Consider the following 24,361-nt stretch of genomic DNA (forward strand, 5'->3'; position numbering starts at 1 on the left):
CTCACTGGACTTTAATTTTCTTAGTCTATTCACTTAATTTTCTCCATTGCTGGAGGTCTTTTAAGACACAAGATAGCAATGTCTGAACTGAAGAGGACAGCTGCCAAAGCATCTCATTTTCATTTATACACACAGATCAAATTGTGAGCTGTTGTGAGCTACTGCATGACATATTCCCATTACTGTTCTTAATAACTCTCACAGACGTCCAGTTGTCAGGGCATGGTAACTCCACACATTTCGGATTGACACATTTTTGACATTAGATTATAAGGTTACAGAACAGCTGAATGTAGAAGAGATACTAGGTTCAAACTGTTTAAAGCTTTTGCACATGTCACCAGAGTAGCTGAGAGCTTGAATGTTGAAATTTAATCAGTTTTGTCTTTCATGATTCATGTCATGTCTAAAGAATGGTAAATGTCAATCTTGAAATCTGAAATCAAGATATAATCTCACACCGCTCCAGGCCCCAAATATAAAGACAGTGGTCAGTTTATGGCAACACATAAGAGTCCAGTCCTAAATAAAGCATCAGGAAAGGCTTGCATGATAGGTTCAATAAAATCATTTTCTCCTTGCCATTTTTTCCTTGAGTACAATATATGCCATAAAATTTGCTGCTTTTAACTGTTTCAATTTTTACCAGAAATACAGTTCTCACTCACAAATGTACTCTGATCATATCTACTTAATATAATTTCTCCTTCAGTCTCAGTGTTGCTTTCAATAAAACTTCATATTTCCTGCAGATGTTACGTAGTAAATGCCTCGCAGGTAAGGGAGTCCTCAATAGCGCACAGCAGCGACAGCATTTATTACGTCAAACAGCAAATCAGGAAAGACGGGTTATTAAATTCATGGGAAAACTAGAATAAAATACGCGTACACAAAAGGGGGAAACTGCAATTAAAACCTTTTTCTAGTAAGATTCTCTCTTTAGGTGCAGTAAATGAAGCATCAGCCATTATTTGACAATTTGTGGTAACTCCATAAAGATGCAGAAGAAAAACATTGACAGACAGAGCTGGATGGTGCCAGGATTAAGGTGCCCCTGGTATCATGATTCAGTCTGTGTGGGTAGTCAGAGACAAGCACTGACATCTCAGTACATCTGCTTTACCAGCCATGCATCACCAGTGTAATATGTTATCCGTTATTATGGCAGTCAGCTTAGTGTGCTGGGTTACAGCAATTAAACTGTCTGACTTGGTGTTTAAAAATTCTCTTAATCATAAAATGATATGGTAGAAAATAATGAAATGGCTTTTACTGGGCTTTACAACCGAGTTTGTGGTGATGAATAATTTTTTTTACGCATCTTGATGTCTCAGCAGTGTAATATTTGCACCATGAAACCTTTTCCTGGGTTTGAATTTGGTCAGGGACTTTGTTACACACACTGTCTTTGTCTCCCTCCATTTTTCCTCTTGACTGCAAATGAAGTCAAAAATGCAAGCAAAATCATTTTTAACTAGAATAGTCTTTTTTTTTTTTTTTTTCTTATTTTGTTTATCGTTTCTCAGTCATTTTTGTGGAAGTTATTTTTTTCACAAGTGAGTTTACCTCTCTTCCTGTCTCACTCCCTCCCCAGATCATCTCAGACCTGGAGTCATGGAACGAGGAACTGTCCCAGCAGATGAGTGACTTTGACACAGAGGACCTGACGCTGGCGGAGCAGAGGCTACAGCATCATGCAGACAAAGCGCTTACTATGAACAACCTCACCTTTGACGTCATCCACCAGGGACAAGAGCTGCTGCAGTATGTCACAGAGGTCCAGGCATCTGGTGAGTGAAGAAATAAAAACAATAAACAACAGTATTGTATTTTTTCAAGCGTAGATTAAATGCACCACTGACATGCAGTATGTAGGTACAATACTCACATATGGTAATGTAAATGATGGTAAAGGAACAGAGGTGTAGCCAAAATGGGATGTGCACATGCTTAAGATTGTCGGCCCAATGTGAGAAAGTTTAATCAATTCAATTCAATTTTATTTATATATTCTACAATTCTAGTTGAGGTTTTACAAACTCTTACTCTACAGTCTGCTAGCTACACTGCCACTGCCCGCTGCATGACTATTTTAATGGTAGCAGAGCTCTCCTCTGAAGCTTGCTGACAATTATTTACCCATGCTAGCCTTACAGCTAGCATCACAATTGACAAACAGTGTTGCTGAAGACTGCAGTCCTAAAATTTGAGTACATTGTGACGATGCAAAATTTGTAATAAGAAATTTGTGCTGAAATGACTTTCAGACACTGTTTATTTTGCTTTTACAAGATCAGCATTTCACAGTCTGCATGGCGTTCTATTAATAAAAATGTAAACTGTCTATGTCGTCTATGAATAGTTTTTTAAACTACTAGCCATCCTGTTGTTGCTAATCTATACATGTAGGGAAAACAGACTACGTTCATGAAATACATATTTTACACCTTCCCTCTAATTCCATTTGGGCTGCAACTATTGATTGTTTTCATTATCAATTAATCTGTTGATTTTATTAAAGATGATGTATAAGAATTGTTTGATCTATAAAATGTCAGAAAATTGTGAAATGTGTCCATCCCAGTTTCTCAAAGTCCGAGGTGATGTCTTAAAATCTCTTGTTTTGTCAGTCCAAAACCCAAAGACATTCATTTTGATATGGTCTAAAACAGAGACAAGTAGAAAATCTCCATATTTGAGAGGCTGAAAACAGCATTTTCTGCCATATTTGCATGAAAAATTATTTTGACAAGTAGTTGGTTATTTAATAATTATCAATTATTTTTTCTGTCGATCAACTTATCTATTGATGGACAAATTGTTTCGGCTCTAAATTCCACACAGAGTGCATTGATTTAGTAGAGTTGTGTACAGAACTGTTAAACGCCTCTCTATTCAATACCTATTTACCCTTGTCACTAACAGGAAGCTAGGCAAAGCTTTCGATTAGGCAAAGCTTTCGATTTAGGCAAAGCTTTCGAGAGAGCCGAGCTGGAAGGCAAAGCTTTCGATTTACTGATCCATCTAAGTCCCAACCCACACCTATGGTCATGACCGAAAGAATGAGGTTGCGGATATAAGCGGCAAAATGAGTTTCCTCCGTGGGGTGGCTGGGCTCAGCCTTAAAGATAGGGTAAGGAGCTCGGACATCCGAAGGGAGCCCACAGTAGAGCCGCTGCACCTTTACATCGAAAGGGGTCAGTTGAGGTGGTACTGGCATCTGATCAGGATGCCTACTGCCTACCATTAAAGGTGTTCCGGGCACGTCCCACTGGTAGGAGGCCCCAGGGCAGACCCAGAACATGCTGGAGGGATTACATATCTCCTCTGGCCTGGGAACACCTTGGGGTCCCACAGGAGGAGCTGGAATGCGTTGCTGGGGAGAGGGACATCTGGGATGCTTTGCTCGTCTCGCTGCCCCTGGGACCTAAGGGCTTGAAAATGGATTGATTGATGGATGGACTAACAGGGACTGAAAACTGAGTGAATAACAAGGAAGAAAAACAGACATGAAAAAGATATATTGTTATTAGTAACTAGGGGTGTAACGATACATCGATCCACATCGATACATCGATTCATTGATTAACGATCTGATTATATCGATGCAAAATGAAAACATCGATCCATATCGTCATCTTAAAGATACACATTTATTTTGAAATTCACATAGCACGTCTGTGTCACCATTTCTGGGCAAGCGCGCCTCCGCTCAAACAACAAACAGAGCTCAGAAATAAAATGGTCAAATCATATTCTAGTTGTTTTTGTGAGTTGATGTAAATGATCGTGTTAGATGGGCATATGATATCGCGTCATATCGATCACAGGCTCCTGAATCGAATTGAATCAAAATCATATCGTGACAGACTTTGTTATATCGGCAAACATCGTATCGTCATCCAAACAAATCGATATATCGTATGGTGATGAAGCTGGTGATTTACACCCCTATTAGTAACATAATAAAATGTCTTTTCCAGGTGTGGAGCTGTTATGTGACAGAGACGTGGACATGGCCACACGGGTCCAGGACCTGCTGGAGTTTCTCCACGAAAAGCAGCAGGAGTTGGACCTAGCAGCAGAGCAGCACAGGAGACACCTGGAGCAGTGCGTCCAATTAAGGCATCTGCAGGCTGAAGTCAAACAGGTATGTACTTGAAGAAGAAAAGGACAAAAGAGTATAACAAGGATAGACAGTGTCACAGTTTCAAGCAGTGATTTTAAAGTTCACAGTAGGTGCAACTTTGAAAGTAAAAGACAAGCTGTGAAAGAGCAAGGCTTTTCACTTACACAGGATAATCGTCATATATTCTTATAGCTTATTTTATTTACAATAAACATGTTGTATGTAGTGTAAGATACTGGTGTGAAAGTAGAGCTCATACATGCTCTCATATATGAATGCTCACATGTGCTGTACTTCAGAAATAAGCACACCTAGGGCTATTCTGTAATGCTGAGGTCAAACTGACATGTGAAAATTCATTCTGACAATTTATTGCCATAGCGTATCATGATGTTTCAGCAGAGCGTGTTGAAGTGCTAAAAGGCTACACTATGCCCTGTCTGTACATGACCATGGGTAGATGACTCATCCTGTGTCAACAATCTCTCTCCCTCCTCTTTCTCTTTCTCTTGCTCGCTGCATTTCTATCCGTCTGAGTATCTTTGTGACTTTGGGGAGCAGTCTAAGCGATACAGTTTGGTTGGATGTTCATCCACAGTTTTATGAGACACTGAGATAAATGGAAATGTTGGGGCGAAAGAGGATAAATGGGCCAGAGAGAATCAGACTTGTTGGGATGGAAAGAGAATTTCTTAGTTTATTGTTGTGTCAGTGAAGTGCATGTCAATGAGTAATTCTCTCCCAAATATTCACTTAGTCGCAGAATAAAATCACAGCAAGAAATTTGTGAGTTTGCAATGTAGCCTAGTGATGTTTGAAAGCAAAACAAAAACAAACATAGAGCCAATTTTCATAACTAGGCCCGTTATCATGCTGATGCAGCCGAATAACAACAGGCTTTATGTTTCGACTCGCACTGGAATTAATGAAAAATGGAACAAAAGTGGTGGCAGATAGGAAATTGAGACTAAAACAAACCAAAATGATACCCAGAGAGAACTGCAGCAAAACACTTCAGAAGATGCCCTGCCATTGTATTGAACAAACAGATCTGACAGTATGATGATAGTGTGATGCCAGTATGATGATGGTGTTATTTTTACTCATCTACCCACAGAGAGGCAGTGCTATATATGTAGCTATGGACTGTTACAGAAATCTATGCATGTGTGTGCAGCTAATAGGGATGTGAAAATCAGAATCTTAAACTGTGGCTTCTGGTTTTTAAGATACTTTTAAACCACTTCAAGCAAATATCATAAACTAATTTTTTTTTTTTTTTTATTAACACAATTTTAAAATAAAATACGACTGCCTCTGTCTTACCCTCACTTAAAAATCTTGGCTGTAATGCCCCCTGCACTGCATTCTGGAAAATTTCTGAAACCCTGTTGGACTAAAATTAGACACAGCCATAATCTGGTAATTGTAGCCTGTATATTTCTGCTGCTCATTTATATAGCAGTCTTTCAGTCCTGGCTACTACTGTGCTCCAGTTGAGTTAGTGTGTTTTCCTTTTTTTTTTGGCTTCAAATGCCCCAAACTCAGAGGTTGTTACTTGTTATAACTACTTTCTGCATGTCATTATGAAATGGCACAGTTTAAGAATAGGGATTATGGTTAGAGCAACAAAGATAAAAGGACTCTTAAGTACAGTAAGGTGATGATGAAATACTGGAATATATTATGTAAATCTAAGGGGATGCCATACCGTGCTAATGAATCATACATGTCCTCATTATGTCTGACGCTGCAGCTGTTTGTTCATGCATTAAATCATGTGTTCATACAGCTCCTCTGATATTCGGCAGCCAACACCCATACGTGTCCCGCCTCGGGACATCGCAAATGCAATGGAAACATAGGCTGCATTGAAGTTGCTGAAAAACAGGAGTCAGAGTTGTGTTGCATCATCACTTTTATAGCCAAGCTTCAGTTGCAGTTCTGCCCATCACCCACACAGCAGGTGTGCATGCTGAGTCAGACAGAGAGAGAGAGGTGACAGACTGTATTTAACATGCCCTTTGGTGAGAACTAGGCCAACAAAAATATGAGCAAATGGGATTTTGTGTGCATCCAGGAGCGCGCGTTCGAGGCAGGGTGTGTGGCAGTTAAAGAGATTACGCACAAAGGGGAGAAAGGACTAAGTAAAAGATGGAGTTAGTAGGTGGGGAAATGTGTGCAAGATAAAATTTGGGGAGAGTCAAAGGATTGAAACAGCAACAGGGTTAGGATGCAGGGGAATGAGGAAGTGTCAGGGTTAGGAAAGCAATGCAAAATATATATTTAAGAAGAAACATAAAGCAGAAAAGTTGACACACATGGAGAGAAAATGCTGTAGAGCCGCTGGAAACAGGAGAAAGAAAATATGAACAAAGACTAGAAAATTAAGAAATGTGAAGAACAGCTGACACCTTAGTTTATTTGTGAGTTTGATTTTTTTTTTTAAATATCTTTTCACAGCGTAGGTAGCACAAATATGTTAAAAAATGAAGAGTGAATAATAACAAAACTCGTTGTGTATCTATGCTGTGTGTTATTTTAGGTGCTGGGCTGGATCCGTAATGGCGAGTCCATGCTGAATGCCGGTCTGATCACAGCCAGTTCGTTACAAGAAGCCGAACAGCTGCAGAAGGAGCATGAACAATTCCAACATGCAATCGAGGTAAAATAAAATGTGTATTTAATATTCCTCTTCTTGCTCTAGAAGCAACATGTTGATGTCCATGTGCTTTGTACTTTTAACTGCATCTTTCTTTGCCCTCCAACCTTTCTTCATATCCTCTTATTCCCTTTCATCATGTTTGTCTTGGTTCACCTCTGCATGCGTGATTCTGCATCTCCATTTTCCCTCATCTTTTACCACTTCTGCATCTCCCCTGCTCCTCTGCCCTTCATCCCTCAACATTTTGCCTTTCTAAAACTCATCTCAGGTTCATATGCGTCTCCGCCACCTCCCCTACTCAAAACTAGTCACACATGAAATAGAATTATCAATAACTAATATCTCTACCTCTGTCTTTCTCCTGTCTCTGCTTACCTTTCTTCTTTTTACTACTGATTATGCAGGGTGCCTTTCCTTTGAACTCTATCGAGCCTGGCTCATTTTAATGCAGGCCTGTACCTGACCTACTTCTACCGAGCTCGCACACACAGACACACACACACACACAGATGCACACACAGAAGAAAGCTATGTTTATGATTATTGCTTATGTGAGACTTGAATTTTAACACGCATGCCATAACTGTAGTCCCTGCAACCTGCAATGGGTCCCCTGTGGTGAGAAAAGAGCAAGTGATATGGGAATGTCCTCCTTGATAGTACCCAGCAGGTCCAGCAGACATTACCAAAGGTAGCAGGAAGCCCTTCATCCTTCCTTTATCTCTTTCTGTTTTCCTACCCTCTACTGCTCCGAGTCCAGCAAGGTGCAAAAAGCCTTATTCTCAGGCTAACTGCTATGCCAGAAAAATCACCAGATACTGTCCTTCTTCACCTCCCTATCTCATTTCCTCTCCAGAATGCTCACCCCAGGACAATCTTTATGACACAGCCACTACTTTTATTTATTTAGCCTTTCCTCTGCTGCTCCCCAGTTCTTCACTCTCCACCAAACTGCCCCACAGGGTCCAACAGGAAGCTGGGGCTGTATTTTCAAAGCAGTCATTGTGATACAGATATTCATGTAACTCTTGAATTTCATTGTTATTTCTCTCTTTATCTTGCTCTTATCCCCCATGCAGAAAACCCATCAGAGTGCGCTGCAGGTACAGCAGAAGGCAGAGGCCTTACTCCAGGCAAACCACTATGACATGGATATGATCAGAGACTGTGCAGAAAAGGTACTGCTTTCTTACAAGCGTATACATCTCTGAGGGAAAACATCAGTAATAATGTAGATAGTGTTGTTGCCTTTTTTAAAGCTCCAGGTGGTAAACTGATTTGTTTTGTTTGACTTGAAGGTGGCAGACCACTGGCAGCAGCTGATGCTGAAGATGGAGGACCGACTTAAGCTGGTTAATGCTTCTGTGGCCTTCTACAAGACCTCTGAACAGGTATTTGTGTGTTTGTGTGTGGGAGTGGGTGCCATCAGCGCAAACAGGTGTTAGATAATCCTGAGCAGCAGTGAGTGAACCAAAATGAAAGACAGGGATAATGTGAATTGCACTCTCCTCTGTGAACATTAATAGACCTGGAAAGCCAAGAGTATGATTAAAACAGAGTCCTCAAGGATGTGCAGTTTCACAGGTCACATGAAAGTCTAGAGCAGGAGAAGGTCAGTGTGACATTGTACAGTAAATGTATGTACTGTTCATCTATGTATCAGGTGTGCAGTGTGTTAGAAAGCCTGGAGCAGGAGTATAAGAGAGAAGAAGACTGGTGTGGCGGTGCTGATAAACTGGGCCCCAACAGCGAGTCAGATCACGTCACCCCCATGATCAGCAAACATCTGGAGCAGAAAGAGGCCTTCCTCAAGGTGAGAAAGGAGAAGTTGTTTTATTTATATTTGATAAAAGACACGTCAAATCCCTTTTTTTGTGTGAGTCGAAGCTTATCAAAATCAGTAGGATGTTATCGACCCTGTACGTGACACCTGTTCCCATTCTGCACACTTACAGGCCTGCACATTAGCCAGACGTAACGCTGATGTCTTCTTGAAGTACCTGCACAGGAACAGCGTCAACATGCCCGGCATGTTGTCCCACGTCAAAGCTCCAGAGACTCAGGTTAAGAGTAAGTATGGGTCAATAATCACTTTTATCTTTTCTGCATCTTCTCATTAGAAAGATGATTATCAAGTTGTTATTAGCTTTTTTTAACTTCTTTCTATCCAGAGTTTCTTAATTTATTCACTAAATTCCAAAACAGGTGTTCACAATGTTCCTGTATTATGCTGACGCACAGCGATAAACATCTTGAATGAATGTATCTTTTATGCTTGTGTTGTTTCATCAGATATTTTGAATGAGTTGCTGCAGAGGGAGAACAGAGTGCTCCACTTCTGGACCATGAGGAAGCGGAGGCTGGACCAGTGCCAGCAATATGTAGTGTTCGAACGCAGCGCCAAACAGGTGCGTGCTCATGATTGTGTGTATCTACTGTACTGTGTTTTTATGTGTGTACTCGCAAAAGGCAGAATTTGGAGATAAGGCTGAACAGATTGGTATATTGTGTGTCATTCAATTCAGACAAAGTAAGTAGAAATAATCCCCCCCCCACCAGTTAGATGATTGACTCCTGTTTGAACTGGAATTAAGTCAGCAAGTGATTTGTCTCAGTTAGCACACAGCTGCAACTTCCATCTTGATTCTTTTCTCTTTTTAAGTCAAGCAGTCTGTGTTTTTCTTAGTAATGATACATTTCAAATTTACTGGAAATGATGTAAGCTGGCAGACATTTGCAACAATGACAGTCTTAAAGACGGCTATCATTATGTGGCCCAGTAACTTTAAACACTACGTTTGTTACGGAGCTTTGCCAAACATAAGTCTCCAACCACTCGTTTTTACCCTTCAGGCAGCACTGAACGTTTCAACCCTTGGCATTTTTATTGTGAAGTTTGTTGTTTGTTTTAGAAGAAGAATAAGTCTGAGGTAGGATGATAGGTCAAGTCACAGGAACACTCGATATCTCTCAGTCAAACAAGTCTCCAATCAGACATTGTTTAGAGATAAAAGGACAGCTGAGATGAGTTTGGATATCACTGTTTTCCGTAGCAGCCAACATCTTGTCACAGTACACCAACTGAGCTGACATCTGGAGTGTTTTATTTAAACATGACTTTGACTGCTGGAAACTCTTTATTCTCAAGAAGCCAAAGCAAGTTAAAATCTACACCACTTGAGCTCTTAATTCTGTACTTGTGGACCGGGGCTGTTTAAATACGGACGCTTTGCTCCCTCTTGTGGTGTTTGGAAAGCACAGCACAGGCACACAGCAATGTGTTTCGCCAATGAAGTTAGATGACATCATAGATGTTTCTAGGACATGGCTATTCTAGGGCGGTCCAGGTTTTATCCCCAGGGCACAAATGCTTTCTGGTCTCACAGTTTGACTGGACCAGTTCTGCCACTGCTGGTCAGGGTCCGCAGGCTCAGTTATTAAGAACACAGACATGAATGCGGATAGAAACTAAGTAGGACCTTTGGAAACTGAATGCTAGGAATGTATGAATCAGTTCTATTTTTAATTGGTGGTAAAAGATTGCTAAAGGTCTCACTTCTTTATCATATTGTTTCCAAAATTATGGATGCCACCTTTCCTAGTCCTGAAATACCATGAATGTGATCAGGGGACATTAAGGGATTCTTAAAGGTAAACTGTACAGTGGAAAATGCCATACATATCAAATCCTGATCAGTTCAAATTTAAACAAATGTCCTGCTAGATAGGAGAGCATAAAGTGGGTGATGGTGAGTAAGTATACAAACTATTGATTGGCTGTAAATTTATTGTAGTTATAAGAGTCTCACGTTTACCAGCCTGTACCAGGGCTTCAGGTTTGGATAGTTAATAGAGACTGTGTCATATTGTGTAACAAAAATCCCTGCAGTGTAAATGAACTCACTTGTGATTGGTCGTGTCCTCAGGCCCTGGAGTGGATCCATGACACTGGGGAGTTTTACCTGTCCACACACACATCCACCGGCTCCAGCATTCACCACACACAGGAGCTGCTAAAAGAGCATGAGGACTTCCAGATCACAGCAAAGGTATGTGTGAGCACATTTATGTTCATCTGTTGACTTATTTCTGTGTAAAAGAAGGTGGAAAAGATAGAGACTGTATGTGTGTGTTTGTCTGCCTGTTGCTTCGCTCGTTGTGTTGTGTTGTGTTGTGTTGAGTTGTGTTGTGTTATGTGTGTTTGCACTCTCCTGTGAGGCCCATTCCCAGGGCAGCGTATTGTCCCGTTTCCTCATTGCTGTGTCACTGTTATTGTGTTAGAGAACAAGCTATTGTGTCCATCAAGCAACACAGTGATTCCTAACTCTCTCTCTGCCTCTCTCTGTCTCTCTCTCTTATGTACCTTTCCTCCACCGGCGCTGGCTCTCTGCGGCCACCTCTCTTTTCTCTCTATCCCCTCCCTAAATGTCTCTCTATTGACAGCAAACCAAAGAGCGGGTAAAGCTGTTGATCCAGCTGGCGGATGGGTTTTGTGACAAGGGCCACGCCCATGCCCTGGAGATAAAGAAATGGGTGTCCTCGGTGGACAAGCGCTACAGGGACTTCTCTCTCCGCATGGACAAATATCGAACCTGCCTGGAAACAGCGCTCGGCATTTCTTCTGACTCCAACAAGGCTGTGAGTGCACACCATTAACAAAAATCACAGAAAAATACAGATATTCTTCCCAATGCGTTATGACAAACTATTTATTTGTTTTATCCTAAAACCTTGAGTTGATGCTTAGTAATGAAAGACCATAGAGAGATACAGCCGTTGACACACTCCAGGTTATTTTAATAAGGATACAACCTTGGCCTCTAGCCTTTCTAGTGTGAGATTAAAACTAAATCATGTTTTATGTGATGAATTTAATCATACAAACAACCTCTGGCTTTGGTTTTATCATACTTTCAAGGGTATGAGCTTGCAGCAAGTGGTGAGATGTAGATAGATACTCCTGTCTCTATTTAAACTCCATCTCCCAGCGGTTCATTTTAATGAGCTGGTGCTAAGAGAAAGCAAATATGTCACACAGTGGTGTGTTGACGAGTGAATGACCACCATGCCTGTTGTGCGCAACATAATAGCCACTGTCTCCTTTTCAGAGTAAAGAGCTGCAACTGGACATCATACCAGCCAGTGCCCCAGGGTCAGAGGTCAAGTTGAGGGATGCTGCCCATGAACTCAACGAGGAGAAGAGGAAGTCTGCGCGAAGGAAAGAGTGAGTGCAACAGACATTTCCCTGGCGCACGCTCTCCTGATCACCACCTGATGTTCAAAACTGCTTTGCAAACATATGAAAACATAAATTTTCAGTCCTATTAAGATTGTATAGCTGCGACTAGGCTTTCATTTCAAATTGTTTGGGTTAATAATAACATGAAGTTAAATTTCAAATTACCCAGAGATCATGGGCACATCATAGTCAACATTGAAATCTTCAAATCAAATTGAGTGTGTTAAGAAATGGAGATGAAATTTATGGTGCATGTGAGAGCAGGCAGAGCAGTAATGTGCCTTATCAACTTTTATCACGAAATGTTTCAGTGTTCCTGATGTTGTATAGAATATCTTTGGTTATTAGTTTTAAGTGATTTAATTCATACAGGAGGGAGCCCAGTAACAGCCTGTAAATTATAGTACACATGTTCACAATCCATATGTGAGCCATAAGGGAGTTATTCATACATGCAGCAACAGTGCTGCCACAGTAGTTACACAGAGTGCAGAAACAGTAAAGCAGAGTGAAATCTTTTGTTTTATTTTGTACATACTAGTCCTCACCACAGGTTTTTAATTATTAATATTTTGTCAGCGACAGCACCTGACCATGTTAATCAGTGTGTTCTCTCCTAACATTCATGTGCTTTCAGATTTATAATGGCTGAGCTGATTCAAACAGAGAAAGCCTACGTCAGAGATCTACGGGAGTGTATGGATGTAAGTCTTGTATTTTTACACAGTTGGGTGTTTTCTGATTTGCAGTAAATTGTTGTCAGATTTAGTCATCTTCATCTTCCCTGCAATTTTTAAAATGTCGTCAAAATCTCAGTTTTTATATTTTGTCCTTTCATTGCATGAACATTGTCCTTAAGAATTGGTTAAACTGTACTTTTCCAATTAGTTATAAATATGTAATGTGTTGATTGGATGCTCTTACATTAGGTGAGTTCGAGCAGAGATTTGTATGTATTAAATTATTCTGCTCTGGTGTGTGTGCAGACATACTTATGGGAGATGACCAGCGGTGTGGAAGAGATTCCTCCTGGTATTGTCAACAAGGAACACATCATCTTTGGGAACATGCAGGACCTTTACGAGTTTCACCACAAGTGAGTGGAGCACTGATCTGCGACATTGTGTTTTCTTTACCATTAACGTTTGCTGATGTAGTCTAAAGATTATTCATTTCAGGTGGAAATCTTTTTTTCAGAAGTAGCGAATAAACAAAATTTGTTCTTCAGCTTCCAATTGTTCCTCCTTTAAATCTTTCTGTCTCTTTGCAGTATCTTCCTGAAGGAGTTGGAGAAGTATGAGCAGCTTCCAGAGGATGTCGGCCATTGTTTTGTGACTTGGGTGAGAGATATAAAAGTTGTGACTTATATATCAGTTTCTATGTGTTCCTCAGCTGTTATTATACCCCACAACAATTACAATATTGTAGCCATATGTTTTGATTTGTTCTGTTTTCATCAGCATTTTTTCCCCATATGACTAGTTTAACTAACATTACTAACATTAACCAACATATACAGTAAACTAGACCTATAGAGTATTACAGATGTTTTCTGAAGTTGTTGTTTTGCATCCAAAAGTGTTTGTAACTTGTGAGTAAAGGACTGCTGTTATTTCTCCTACTCAGGCTGATAAGTTCCAGATGTATGTGAACTACTGTAAGAACAAGCCCGACTCCACTCAGCTCATCCTGGAACATGCTGGACCCTACTTTGATGTAAGTAACTGCCAATACTGCTTTTTGTATAATTAATTGTGATATTACAGTAAGGATTAGTAAAAAAAAAAACAAAATTTTTACGTTTTGTTATACAGCACTTGAGGTTTGTCTGTACAGTACATGAGTAAGAATAATGAAGATTGTTGCTTCTGTAAAATATGTGTCTGTTTCCCCTTTTTGACTTACAGGAAATCCAGCAAAGACATCGCCTGGCCAACTCCATCTCCTCTTACCTGATCAAACCAGTCCAGAGAATCACTAAATACCAGCTCCTTCTCAAGGTAGAGCCTCCTTTCAAATAAATGTTAAATGAAGGATATCTAGCCTGGCATTACTTACTTTTTGCAGACATAAAAATTAAACAATGGGAACCTAATCCTTTAACCAAATCATGAATGTGTGCTCTCCTTCTTAATAAAATCTAACTGTGTGTATGTTTCTGTTTGCCTTCTGCTGTTGTAGGAGTTGTTGACATGCTGTGAGGAAGGCAAAGGCGAGATAAAGGATGGCCTTGAAGTGATGCTCAGCGTCCCCAAGAGAGCTAATGATGCCATGCACCTCTCTATGCTGGATGGTAGGTAGACACACACACAGACTCACACATCCTCACACACACATCTCTGCTCTTCATGGGATTGTTACAGTTTTTTGATGGTTACCTGTACAACTGCTCACTGATGGTCAAATTCACAAATGGATTGCGTGGCTTTTGTGGGCACTAATTCTGCGCAAAGGAGGCAAAAAGAAACTGTTGCTCCTGTGCTATTTGCATGTTTTTAAATAAGGAAATATACATACACAAAATTGGCTGCTGTCTGCAAAGGAGCCTCATTTCAAAAAGAGTCCAATTCACAAAGATCAGCTTTAAAAGCCACTAGTGCTGTACCAGACTCAGAATTATGTCAGTCAAATCAGATTTACCCATATTAAACAAGTCGTTGATGTGTTAACAGGTTCAGTGGGACCGTCAGTGTGATAGCAGCATTCATGTAACAGTAAATAACCTAACGCCGCTAACAATGGATTGGAAATGTATAACAACATTTTTGCTGACAGTAGATATCAAACAAAAGCCAGAGACTGTGTTGTATTAAGTGTCTGTGAGCTGTAAATTCACCAATTCCAAGCAGAAGAGCGAAGACAGTGTTATCTTGGAGACGTACAGTGGAAAGTTTCTCCTCCTTTGTGCTGCTGCATCATGTCTGCAGCTCTCTTTACCAAAGAGTAGCGCGAAAGTCAAGAGCACTCACTCCGCAGCAAAATCAGGGATCCAAAACGTCCCGGAAATACACTACACAGCACACTGACTAGCACGACTGCTCAACTTGAGGCAATTTCAGTCAACTGAGGGGTCTCTGACTTATGATTCAAATCACTGACTTTTAAGTTTCAGCCCAAATAGCTGCACAGTTTACAGTGAAAATACTAGCATTGTCAGACAGTTGGTGGTAACTGAATCTCAGCTCATGTTTATATACCTTGCCTGAAGCTTTGAGGAATGCCTCTCCACCTCGTCATTCACCTGTAGGACATTGTCCTAAAATTTCAGTTTTCATTTTCTCTCTGCCCCATTCTTCTACGTCCTGTGTTCCTGGTGCAAAGGCAACACTTTGCTACATGGTCTGACACAAAAAGGGCATACTGCACTCAGCTGTAAAATTTAATGGGCATGTTTGCGCTGCATTGTCATCAAGGCAATATCTTTTGTGAATCAGACCTTGAGATGGGTAAGTAATGCCCAATTCATGATGCTTTCATGCTGCAATACATTCTTGGTGAATTTGCCCATGAGTGTATTCTGAGGGTCTGATGTTTCCTATTAATTGAACTTTCACTACGCTTTTGTGAGTGTAATCACGTCACTCACATTCAGCACAAATTACTCAGCTGTGAGTCAGCACTAACTTCATTCAACTTCCATCCATTTGCAACCCACAAATATGTTTGTGCATACTGTACTGTTGCAGACAGACACATGCAGACAGCCCTTAATTGGTCTTTTCCTCCTATTCATTCACTCAGGGTTTGATGGGAACATTGACTCCCAGGGAGAGTTGATACTTCAGGAGTCCTTCCAGGTATGGGATCCGAAGACTCTGATTCGGAAGGGTCGCGACAGACACCTCTTCCTCTTTGAAATGTCCCTGGTCTTCAGCAAAGAAGTCAAAGACTCTAACGGCCGCAGCAAGTACCTGTACAAGAGCAAGCTGTTTGTAAGTAATGTTCTGTTTGATATGACTTTATTGTTTCTTCTTTTTTCTTCCAATCATGACAGCTGAGAAATGCTGTACTTTGAAACTGGGGCACCCTGTGGTTCATCCTAGATGTTCATAATGTTAAAACCACAAACTATCACATGATGATATTATATACCAGTTATTATAGTCATAAATTTCTGTGTATTGATTGCGGCTTGTGTTGCCCATGTTGTCATATTCTTCCTCGGGTTGTATCAGCTTTTGTTGTGACAAATCAAACTGAAGGTTAGACTAAGTATGGCTTAAAAGTGTGAACGGGGTATTACACCCATCTTCAAAATTCACACAATATTCCTATGGTCTAGGGCCCCATGTCCACCAAGGTGGTTTTTCCCAGCTAAAAATGCCAGGTGCTCCTCAGGAAATGTCAAGCTGGGAGCATTTGAGAGCACTTTTGGGGAGTCACTTTTTTCAGCTTAATCGCTTTGGTTGTGTCTCGTTGCTATGATACAGAATATCCATGGAAGTAAACATGTCAGCACAAGGTAGAGTGCTTGCTTTGGATGAGGGAACGCTGAAGTATATAGGGAGAGAGGACGGACCCACCGAGGAAACATATATGCATATATATGGTTCCTCTACCAGAGGCCTGGGAGTTTGAGGGTTCTGTGCAGTATCTTAGCTGTTCTTAGGACTGCACTGTTCTGGACTGAGACCTTAGATGTTGTACCTGGAATCTGCTGGAGCCACTCGCCCAGTTTGGGGTCACAGGGGGTCACAGCCCCAAGTGCTCCAATAACCACTGGCACTACTGTTGCTTTTACTTTCCACATCTTTTCTAGCTCCTCATTCAACCCTTGGTATTTTTCGAGCTTCTCGTGTTCGTTCTTCCTGATGTTGCTGTTGCTCAGGACTGCTACATCTGTCACCACTGCCTTCTTTTGTTGTTTGTCCATCAACACGATATCCAGTTGGTTAGCCATCACCAGTTTGTCAGTCTGAATCCGGAATTGGGACACTGGGACTTCCTGCCCTTACTCAGTGCAGATGTTCCTGTACACTATGCCAGCCACTTGGTTATGGCATTCCATGTACGCTGTTCCTGCCTGCATCTTACACCCTGCTGTTATGTGCTGAACTGTCTCAGGAGCATCTTTGCACAGCCTGCACCTGGGGTCCTGTCTGGTGTGGTAGACCCCTGCTTCTATTGATCTTGTAAGTGCCTGTCCTTGTGCTGCCACGATTAGTGCTTCTGTGCAGCGCTCAGCGCAGAATTCTTGCAGAGCACTTTGTCATGCTGCCAGTGTTTGTAGCACAGCGTTAATAGGCAGCACTCCCATTGCAAAGCATTAAAAAAATTGGCTGGCCTCAGAAAAAAAACACTTTGGTGGACAAAAACATTAGTAAACATGCACAACTTCTTTCCTAAATCCAAAAGCTAGATTCCTAAAACTCAGATTTGTGATATCATATATGGTATAAAGTCTGGAGCTGCTCCATAGACAATAAATTGAGAAATGAATTGAGAAATTGAGACAATAGAATAAAGCTCATTTGGGTATAAAAAAGAAAACAAACATTCTATGGCTCCACAAAATCAGGCTCCCGTTCATTGTTTATGGCGCAGCTCCAGACTCTATACTTGATGACATCACAAGCTAGACACTTCCTACTCTGGTTTCTGGCTTTGAGAGAGAGTAGCTCAAGTTTACAAATATTGATTGAATGTTCCTAGGCCGTGGAAATGACAGATTGGAATTCTTCATTTGTTCCCCTTTAAGACCTGGTTTGGTTCAGGATTGATCCTTGGTTTTAGCTGGAAGACCTCTATGACACACTTTGTTTTTATTTTGGTAACAAATTGCAATCACATCTTTTTTTGTGTGTTTATGTATCGTAAGTTTGCTGACATGTCATTCACCTCCTCAGACGTCAGAGCTTGGAGTGACAGAACACGTGGAGGGAGATCCTTGTAAGTTTGCCCTGTGGGTGGGCAGAACTCCGACCTCAGACAACAAGATCGTCCTCAAGGTATCAAGATGCTGCTATTGATAGTGTAGACAAAGGGTTGACGTTTGGTCTCTGCATTCGTGTTTGCACTAACAATATAAATTTGAATTTTTAAATATTGTACAACAGTGTCTGATATAAATGAACAAAAAATATTTTTGCCCCATGAGGAGCTTCATTTTCACTTCCAGCTCTGTGTGTCACATAGACCCCCCATATGATTCCCCTTCTGCAGGAGCCGTCAAATTGTTCACAAATAAAGAAGAGTCATTCAATGTCTGCAGTCCACCCCCACTAAATCCTACATAGTCCCCTCTGTTCAGCCAAGAAAGTTCACTCCCTGTAGGGGGCTGGAGTGTTACTTTCTGCTACTCATCAGAAACGGAAACATTAGCATAGCAGTTGATGGGTCATAATTCAAATTCACAAGTAACTTCTCATGCAGTGAGTCAGACGCAATGTTTTATGCAGGATTTGTGTGTAGATGTGTGTTTGAGAGAAAGACAAAAACTTGTGGATCTCTATGTTGCAATGTGTGAATGTGTTGTACAGCTATCTGTCTTATTACATAACTTCTGATGACCATCCTAGTCTGTGTCTTATGTAACACGGTGCCACAGCAGCCTTGGTGCTGCTGGTTGCTAAGTGAAGGAAGAAGAGGAGACACTGACGAGTGTAGTCATATACTAAATACAGTGCTGCACTGGCTTTGTGACGTAAATAAACACATGGCCGACAGTAAGCATCTATCTGTGGACCCATAAGTGGAGTTTAGGAGACACATCGTCATTTCACATTGTGTCTGAGTATGAAGGTGTGTATCAAGTACAAGATTGCAGGGATCAAAGCACTCATGTGGCATCAGACAGAATTATATAATTGCTAAATTAAACCTGATACTGTATTGAGGGTCATCATTAATTCATTTAAGCCAAATGAACAGTGCAACAGCTTTTATTTTTCTCCACTCCTCAAATCTCTTGTTAATTTAATGTTCTGTCTGTGTCTGTATTTGAAAAGGTGGAAAAAAAGTCCTGGTTAAAATGCTGTCAAAGCACTTGTGGGTGCAAGAACCTTAAAATTTACCCTTTTGTCTGACTCAATAATATGTTGTGTCCCAGGCTTCTAGTATTGAGAACAAGCAGGACTGGATCAAACACATTCGGGAGGTCATCCAGGAGCGAACTGTCCACCTGCGTGGAGCTCTGAAGGAGCCCATCCACATCCCTAAAGCCACCACAGCTAAACATAAAGGCAGACGGTAAGCTAACATTGTATTACTGTGAACTTAAAGGGATCACTCACCCTCAAATCAAAAATACACATTTTTCCTCTTACCTGTAGGGCATTTTAGCAATTGAGATTTTTCTAGTGTAAGTTGCTGAGTACTGGAGATATAGGCCATAGAGATGTCTAATGGAACTTGATGGCACTCAGCTGGTGGTGCTAAGAGTACTGTGCTGTGATGCGGTTGGCAGGTGTAGTTTGGTAGAAAGAAAATAGTTCCTACATGAAACTGCTCACAACAAGGTCTGTGGATTATCTTGAGTAACCAGGTCATGTTTTCTGGAAAGACACACTGCTGATGAGTTTTCCAAATTTATTTTTTTGGTGCTTTGATCACAAAAAGCCGAGTGCCATCCAGTTCCATTATATTGGAGAGAAGGCAGACATCTCTTCGGGTGATATCTTTAAAACTCAGCAACTCACAACAAAACAATAATATAAATAATAGATCAATAGCACTACAGGTAAGGGGAAAAAATGTGTTTTTGATTTTGGGGTGAACTGTCCCTTTAAGTTTTTGAATGTTCATGAGTTTAAATAGTAATTATGTCATTATATGTGATACAATTATTAACAGTAATTTTACTGTGTATATGCAACAAATATCTAAAATAAATACAGCAGTAATTAAAAAAAAAAAAAAAATGAAATCGGTTTTCCAATAATGATAATTAAAACCCTGCAGCTGGACACGACTACAGAGCAATGAACATCTCAGAATCCACTCTGTTGCAGATGATCAACTCAGTAATCAATATTTTCAGTAACAGATCTTATAAAACGTGTAATGGTTATTAGTAATAGTAATAATAGAATGACATTAATTATAATGTTTGCTTGCAGGGACGGAGAGGAGCTGGACAGCCAGGGAGACGCCAGCAGCCAACCTGATACCATCTCCATCGCCTCACGTACATCTCAGAACACACTAGACAGTGATAAGGTAGGACCACACACACACACACACACACACACACCTACTACCCTTCCTCTCTTGATACATGTCTCTCATGCACCTTTCAAATGTATTTATTTTATTTTATTTTTTTATATTTTTACAAAGTCAGTTTGCTTACTTTCCCTTTCCTGTGTTTCTTTCTTTCTTTACTTTTTTGGAACCTCAATTTTTCTTTCATGGGGAAAGACATGACAATGTCCACTTCCTTATAGATGAATCCAAGTAGAGGTTGGATTAAACCATTTTGCACCTTTAAGGGGTGAGAGGGGCCTCAGCGCTTCCGCTTTATTTTTTCTAATACAAAATTCAGTCTGTCAACTGATTTATTCAGCCAATTTTAATTAAGTTATGGCACTGGTTACTCAAAAATGAAAAATTACGAACAAAACCACACTTTTCATCCCATGCTTTTCAAGGCCCCATCGTCCCATTGGCGCCGTGGGTAATCAGTCCCACTTTAACCCCACAATGACGATGCTGTCTACAGGCATTATTTATCCCCAAAATGTACGAGGCATCACTTCGATGATACAACAAATAGACATTTTTCTGTTTTATTTAATTGCTTTTTTTATTTCTTTGTTTTTTTCCCTTCACATGCCGCACTATTCAGTTCATTCAGTCTGTGTTTAGCTTATCTGTCATTGGTCCATATCGAGCCATCACAAATCAGAAGCTGAAACCTGGTTCGATGCAGGCAACTCTCCTCAAGTTGTTTCCTGTGAAATTGTTTGATTGTGTTAGGATGAAGAAACAGTCCATCTGACAGAGCTTTAAAGCAGTGTGTGCGTGCGTGTGTGTGTGTGTGTGTGTGTGTGTGTGAGAGAGAGAGAGAGAGAGGAAGAGAGAGGGAGAATCTTCACTCGCTGTGAACAGGGACAGTCGGCCGTGGTTATATCTGGTAATAGCACCACAGAAGGCTTGTCCTCCTACGCTCAGTATGAGCAACTGTAAAGCTAACTCGCACACACACACCAGCAGACATGGATGAAAAATATTTCCATACTTTTATGTCATAGCAATTATAAATTGTAGCTGTGGACTCTTACTGAGGTCATTATTTTCACACTTAAATTGGACATTCCCCAACTCTGCCTCTGCTGTAATCAGGAATATAAGAAAATCAGCTCAGTGTGTTCACTGTCACCATTAAGTTAACACAAAGCTAAACTCTAAGGTTGCTTCATGCAGCATAAAACCAAATAGAAAGGGTGAGGAGGTGCGCAGTGTGTGTTTGAATGTGTCTCTCCACTTGTGTCTAAACAACAGACTAGTGTCTGTAATTAATTAGCATTCATTAAACATTCAAAACACACAATAACACCTGCACATTTAAATTTCGTGTCTCAGTCTCGCTCTTTGAATGCTCCTCTCTGTGGCGACTCTCTGTGAGACATCTCATTCAAGAGGCTGGGACACTGGTGTGTTTGTGTTAGTGTGTGTGTGCGTGTGTGCCCCCTTGTTCCTGTGTGTGTCTCTGCTTTAGTGACTGACTTGTGTGTCAGCAGCTTCAGCCTTCCTCCCACGCTCTCTTCACAGAGGATGCTCGTCTGTATGCCAGACAGGAGAGCAGAGTTTTAGGTCCTCACGGCTATCGATCTCACACTTTGCTTTAAAACATAGAAGTATATTCTGTGTTTTTTTTCCTCTTATTTTCTGGAGTGTTTTTTGTTGATCAGTGGACATTAGTGAGCTAAACTCTGGCAACACCTGTTTAAAGACAAGGATGGATTAAGCTGTGCTGCGGGGAGGAGACGCACAACAGGGAATCATTTAAGCTTCAATAGTCTGGTTGTAAGGACCCACAGAGGAGCGCTGTTGACCATTATAGTGGACAGCAGCAACTTTTCTTCTGGCCTTGGGATGTTATAATGGATCAAGATTGTAATTATCTGGCTCTGTTTTCCCAGGGGAAATATTCTATAAAAAGTTGAATCAATTTTACTATTTTTCAGGCAGCTTGTGTTTACCTAGTGAACAACTTTTCATTGTGATTTAGGACATTTTCAGTGAATTGCTGTAGAAATCAGACTCCTGTAGAGTTTTTTTTAGCTCTTTACAAGTTCTTTTACAATGAGGGAGTGGAGAACAATGGAGAGACTGGAGGACAGGATCTCACATCCCGTTTCTCAGCTCCTCAGCTCTCTGGCTTTACCACATTACCAAAGGGTATGTTGCAAATAATGTGCTTTGCAGTATTTGAAAAAAGAAACACTACTGTTACATTTACACAGTGTAAATCTTTGGAACGATTAAATCAGTCTATTTTGTTTATAAAAGACACAACAAACCTGTGACAGTATGTACATTTCAACACTAGAAATAAAGAATGTTAGCTATTATTAAGCCATTGACAAATGGTATAGCTTGTGTATAAGACTTTTTTTATCTTCCATCAAGTCATGAATGCCCACAAGACAATTATTGTTTGAAAGTTTTATAGCTTAAAATTCCTTGATATAAATACATGTTACTTTGTCTTTGTTGAATACATGAACGGAAAATGCATGAAATTGAATTCTGTCTACTGCTATGTACAGCAGAGAGGACAAGCTACACATAATCGGACATCTGTTTGTGTTCAATAAAGCCATTGAACTTGAACTATGTCCAAGACAATCAGAATTTGTATGTGCTTTTGTGTTTCATATTTGTAGAATAACAAAATGCGTTCACCCTCTGGTGTTCTGTTATTGTATATTTCCCACCTGTGAGCACAAAGCGCTCGCTGTGAGCACAGAGATCGAAGCTTCGGTAGCAACAAGCGGCTGCATTTTCAGTCTGAAATACCTTTGAGAATAACCAGTGACTAATTCCACCTTGTTCCACCTCTTTATAATGTTGCCTTTCTTTTCATAGACACTTAGATGATCAGAGTCAGATCGTCAGAGTGACGCTTTGTTCAGTTGTGCCAGAAATGAGTCACCAGTCATCGGTGCATGTATATTTTCACTTTACAGTGCCGCTTGAGTACCTGTGCTGTTATCGAAGGATGTTGTGTGGGAATATTTGCTCTTTGTTCTGAGAGCCATTCATCCCATTTAGTGATGTTAGAAGTCATTTTACTGGATGAATGGTGGAGAAAGTATTCAGATCCTCCACTGAAGTAAAACTACTAAGAGAAGAAGTATTAAGTGGAGTGAGAAGAAAATACTAAATGTAAAGTATATATACTTCAGATTTCTACTCAAGTACTTGACTAAGTGTACTTAGTTGCATTCCACTTCTGCTCAACAGTGCCAGGTACTTATACAATATGATCTTGCAGTTTTAAAATATTTGGGGCAAGATGTGGAGAAATAACGGCAAATTTAATTTATGTCTATCTTTAAAATTTACAATCTAGAGTGGAGCTCAGAGAGATACAACACTGATTGTCCTGTGTGCGGGTAATCAGCACTGACTGGATGAGATATTAACAGAAGCTTGAAAAAATCAATGTTACCAAGAACACTTTAATTCCTCCTTGGTCATTTTAGCAACAACCTAATCAGTTTATCATTACACATAACACTACTAGGACAGTGATTCCCAACTGGTCCAGCCACAGGGCCAGATTTCTCCTTAGTCATTAGTTCAAGGTCCTCACAGTTTAATATATTCGGCGTCATACTGGTGTTTGGCCATGCTGTTAGGCTAGTTTGCTGTCTCTGTAAAGTAGCTGTTGGTTAGTCACTCTTTCTACAGCAGAAAACAGCACTTAAGAGTAAAAGCTCTGTGCTGGAAATTTACTGTACTTAAAGATAAAGTTTGTTTTTTACAAACTTAACATGTGTGTCACTTGTGGTCCATTCAGAATGGTCCCAAAATTCACTTTTGGACTGCAACCCACCATTTGGGAACCACTGTTCCAGGATACAGTTTTTTAATTCAATTCAATAGATATATATTAATAGATATTTAATATATATGAGACGATATCAGTGAATATCCTCATTGTCTTTTCCTTGGCTGCTTCATGTGATCTGCCTGGCTTTAGGCTGGTAGCACTGTTTGAATCTTTAGGAAGGAGGTGCACTTGGACAGAAATGGTGACACAAACGTGCCATGAGAATTTGCATTGATAATATCAAATCATTGATCACTGAATCAACATCAATCCAGACTGATGTACCGTTACACACCTACTACACAGTTTCACACTGTTTTGTGATGC

The 24,361-nt window shown here is 40.4% G+C and overlaps 1 protein-coding gene across 5 annotated transcripts in view; it reads left to right on the plus strand.

Moving 5' to 3' along the window:
* The window catches only part of triob (trio Rho guanine nucleotide exchange factor b), a 131,956-nt gene that overhangs the window by 83,467 nt on the left and 24,128 nt on the right, over window positions 1-24,361 (plus strand). For all 5 annotated transcript variants that reach the window (XM_049584939.1, XM_049584938.1, XM_049584942.1 and 2 more), the window contains 21 exons: window positions 1,595-1,790; window positions 3,984-4,150; window positions 6,675-6,794; window positions 7,874-7,972; window positions 8,093-8,185; window positions 8,458-8,607; window positions 8,750-8,864; window positions 9,087-9,202; window positions 10,721-10,843; window positions 11,238-11,432; window positions 11,903-12,018; window positions 12,671-12,737; window positions 13,020-13,129; window positions 13,304-13,373; window positions 13,660-13,749; window positions 13,941-14,033; window positions 14,215-14,326; window positions 15,775-15,965; window positions 17,880-17,981; window positions 19,082-19,221; window positions 20,091-20,190. In XM_049584939.1, coding sequence (XP_049440896.1) covers window positions 1,595-1,790; window positions 3,984-4,150; window positions 6,675-6,794; window positions 7,874-7,972; window positions 8,093-8,185; window positions 8,458-8,607; window positions 8,750-8,864; window positions 9,087-9,202; window positions 10,721-10,843; window positions 11,238-11,432; window positions 11,903-12,018; window positions 12,671-12,737; window positions 13,020-13,129; window positions 13,304-13,373; window positions 13,660-13,749; window positions 13,941-14,033; window positions 14,215-14,326; window positions 15,775-15,965; window positions 17,880-17,981; window positions 19,082-19,221; window positions 20,091-20,190 — 2,565 coding nt within the window. The remainder of the gene's footprint in view (window positions 1-1,594; window positions 1,791-3,983; window positions 4,151-6,674; window positions 6,795-7,873; window positions 7,973-8,092; window positions 8,186-8,457; window positions 8,608-8,749; window positions 8,865-9,086; window positions 9,203-10,720; window positions 10,844-11,237; window positions 11,433-11,902; window positions 12,019-12,670; window positions 12,738-13,019; window positions 13,130-13,303; window positions 13,374-13,659; window positions 13,750-13,940; window positions 14,034-14,214; window positions 14,327-15,774; window positions 15,966-17,879; window positions 17,982-19,081; window positions 19,222-20,090; window positions 20,191-24,361) is intronic.

The sequence above is a fragment of the Epinephelus fuscoguttatus genome, linkage group LG8, assembly GCF_011397635.1.
Source record: "Epinephelus fuscoguttatus linkage group LG8, E.fuscoguttatus.final_Chr_v1".
NCBI lineage: Eukaryota > Metazoa > Chordata > Actinopteri > Perciformes > Serranidae > Epinephelus > Epinephelus fuscoguttatus.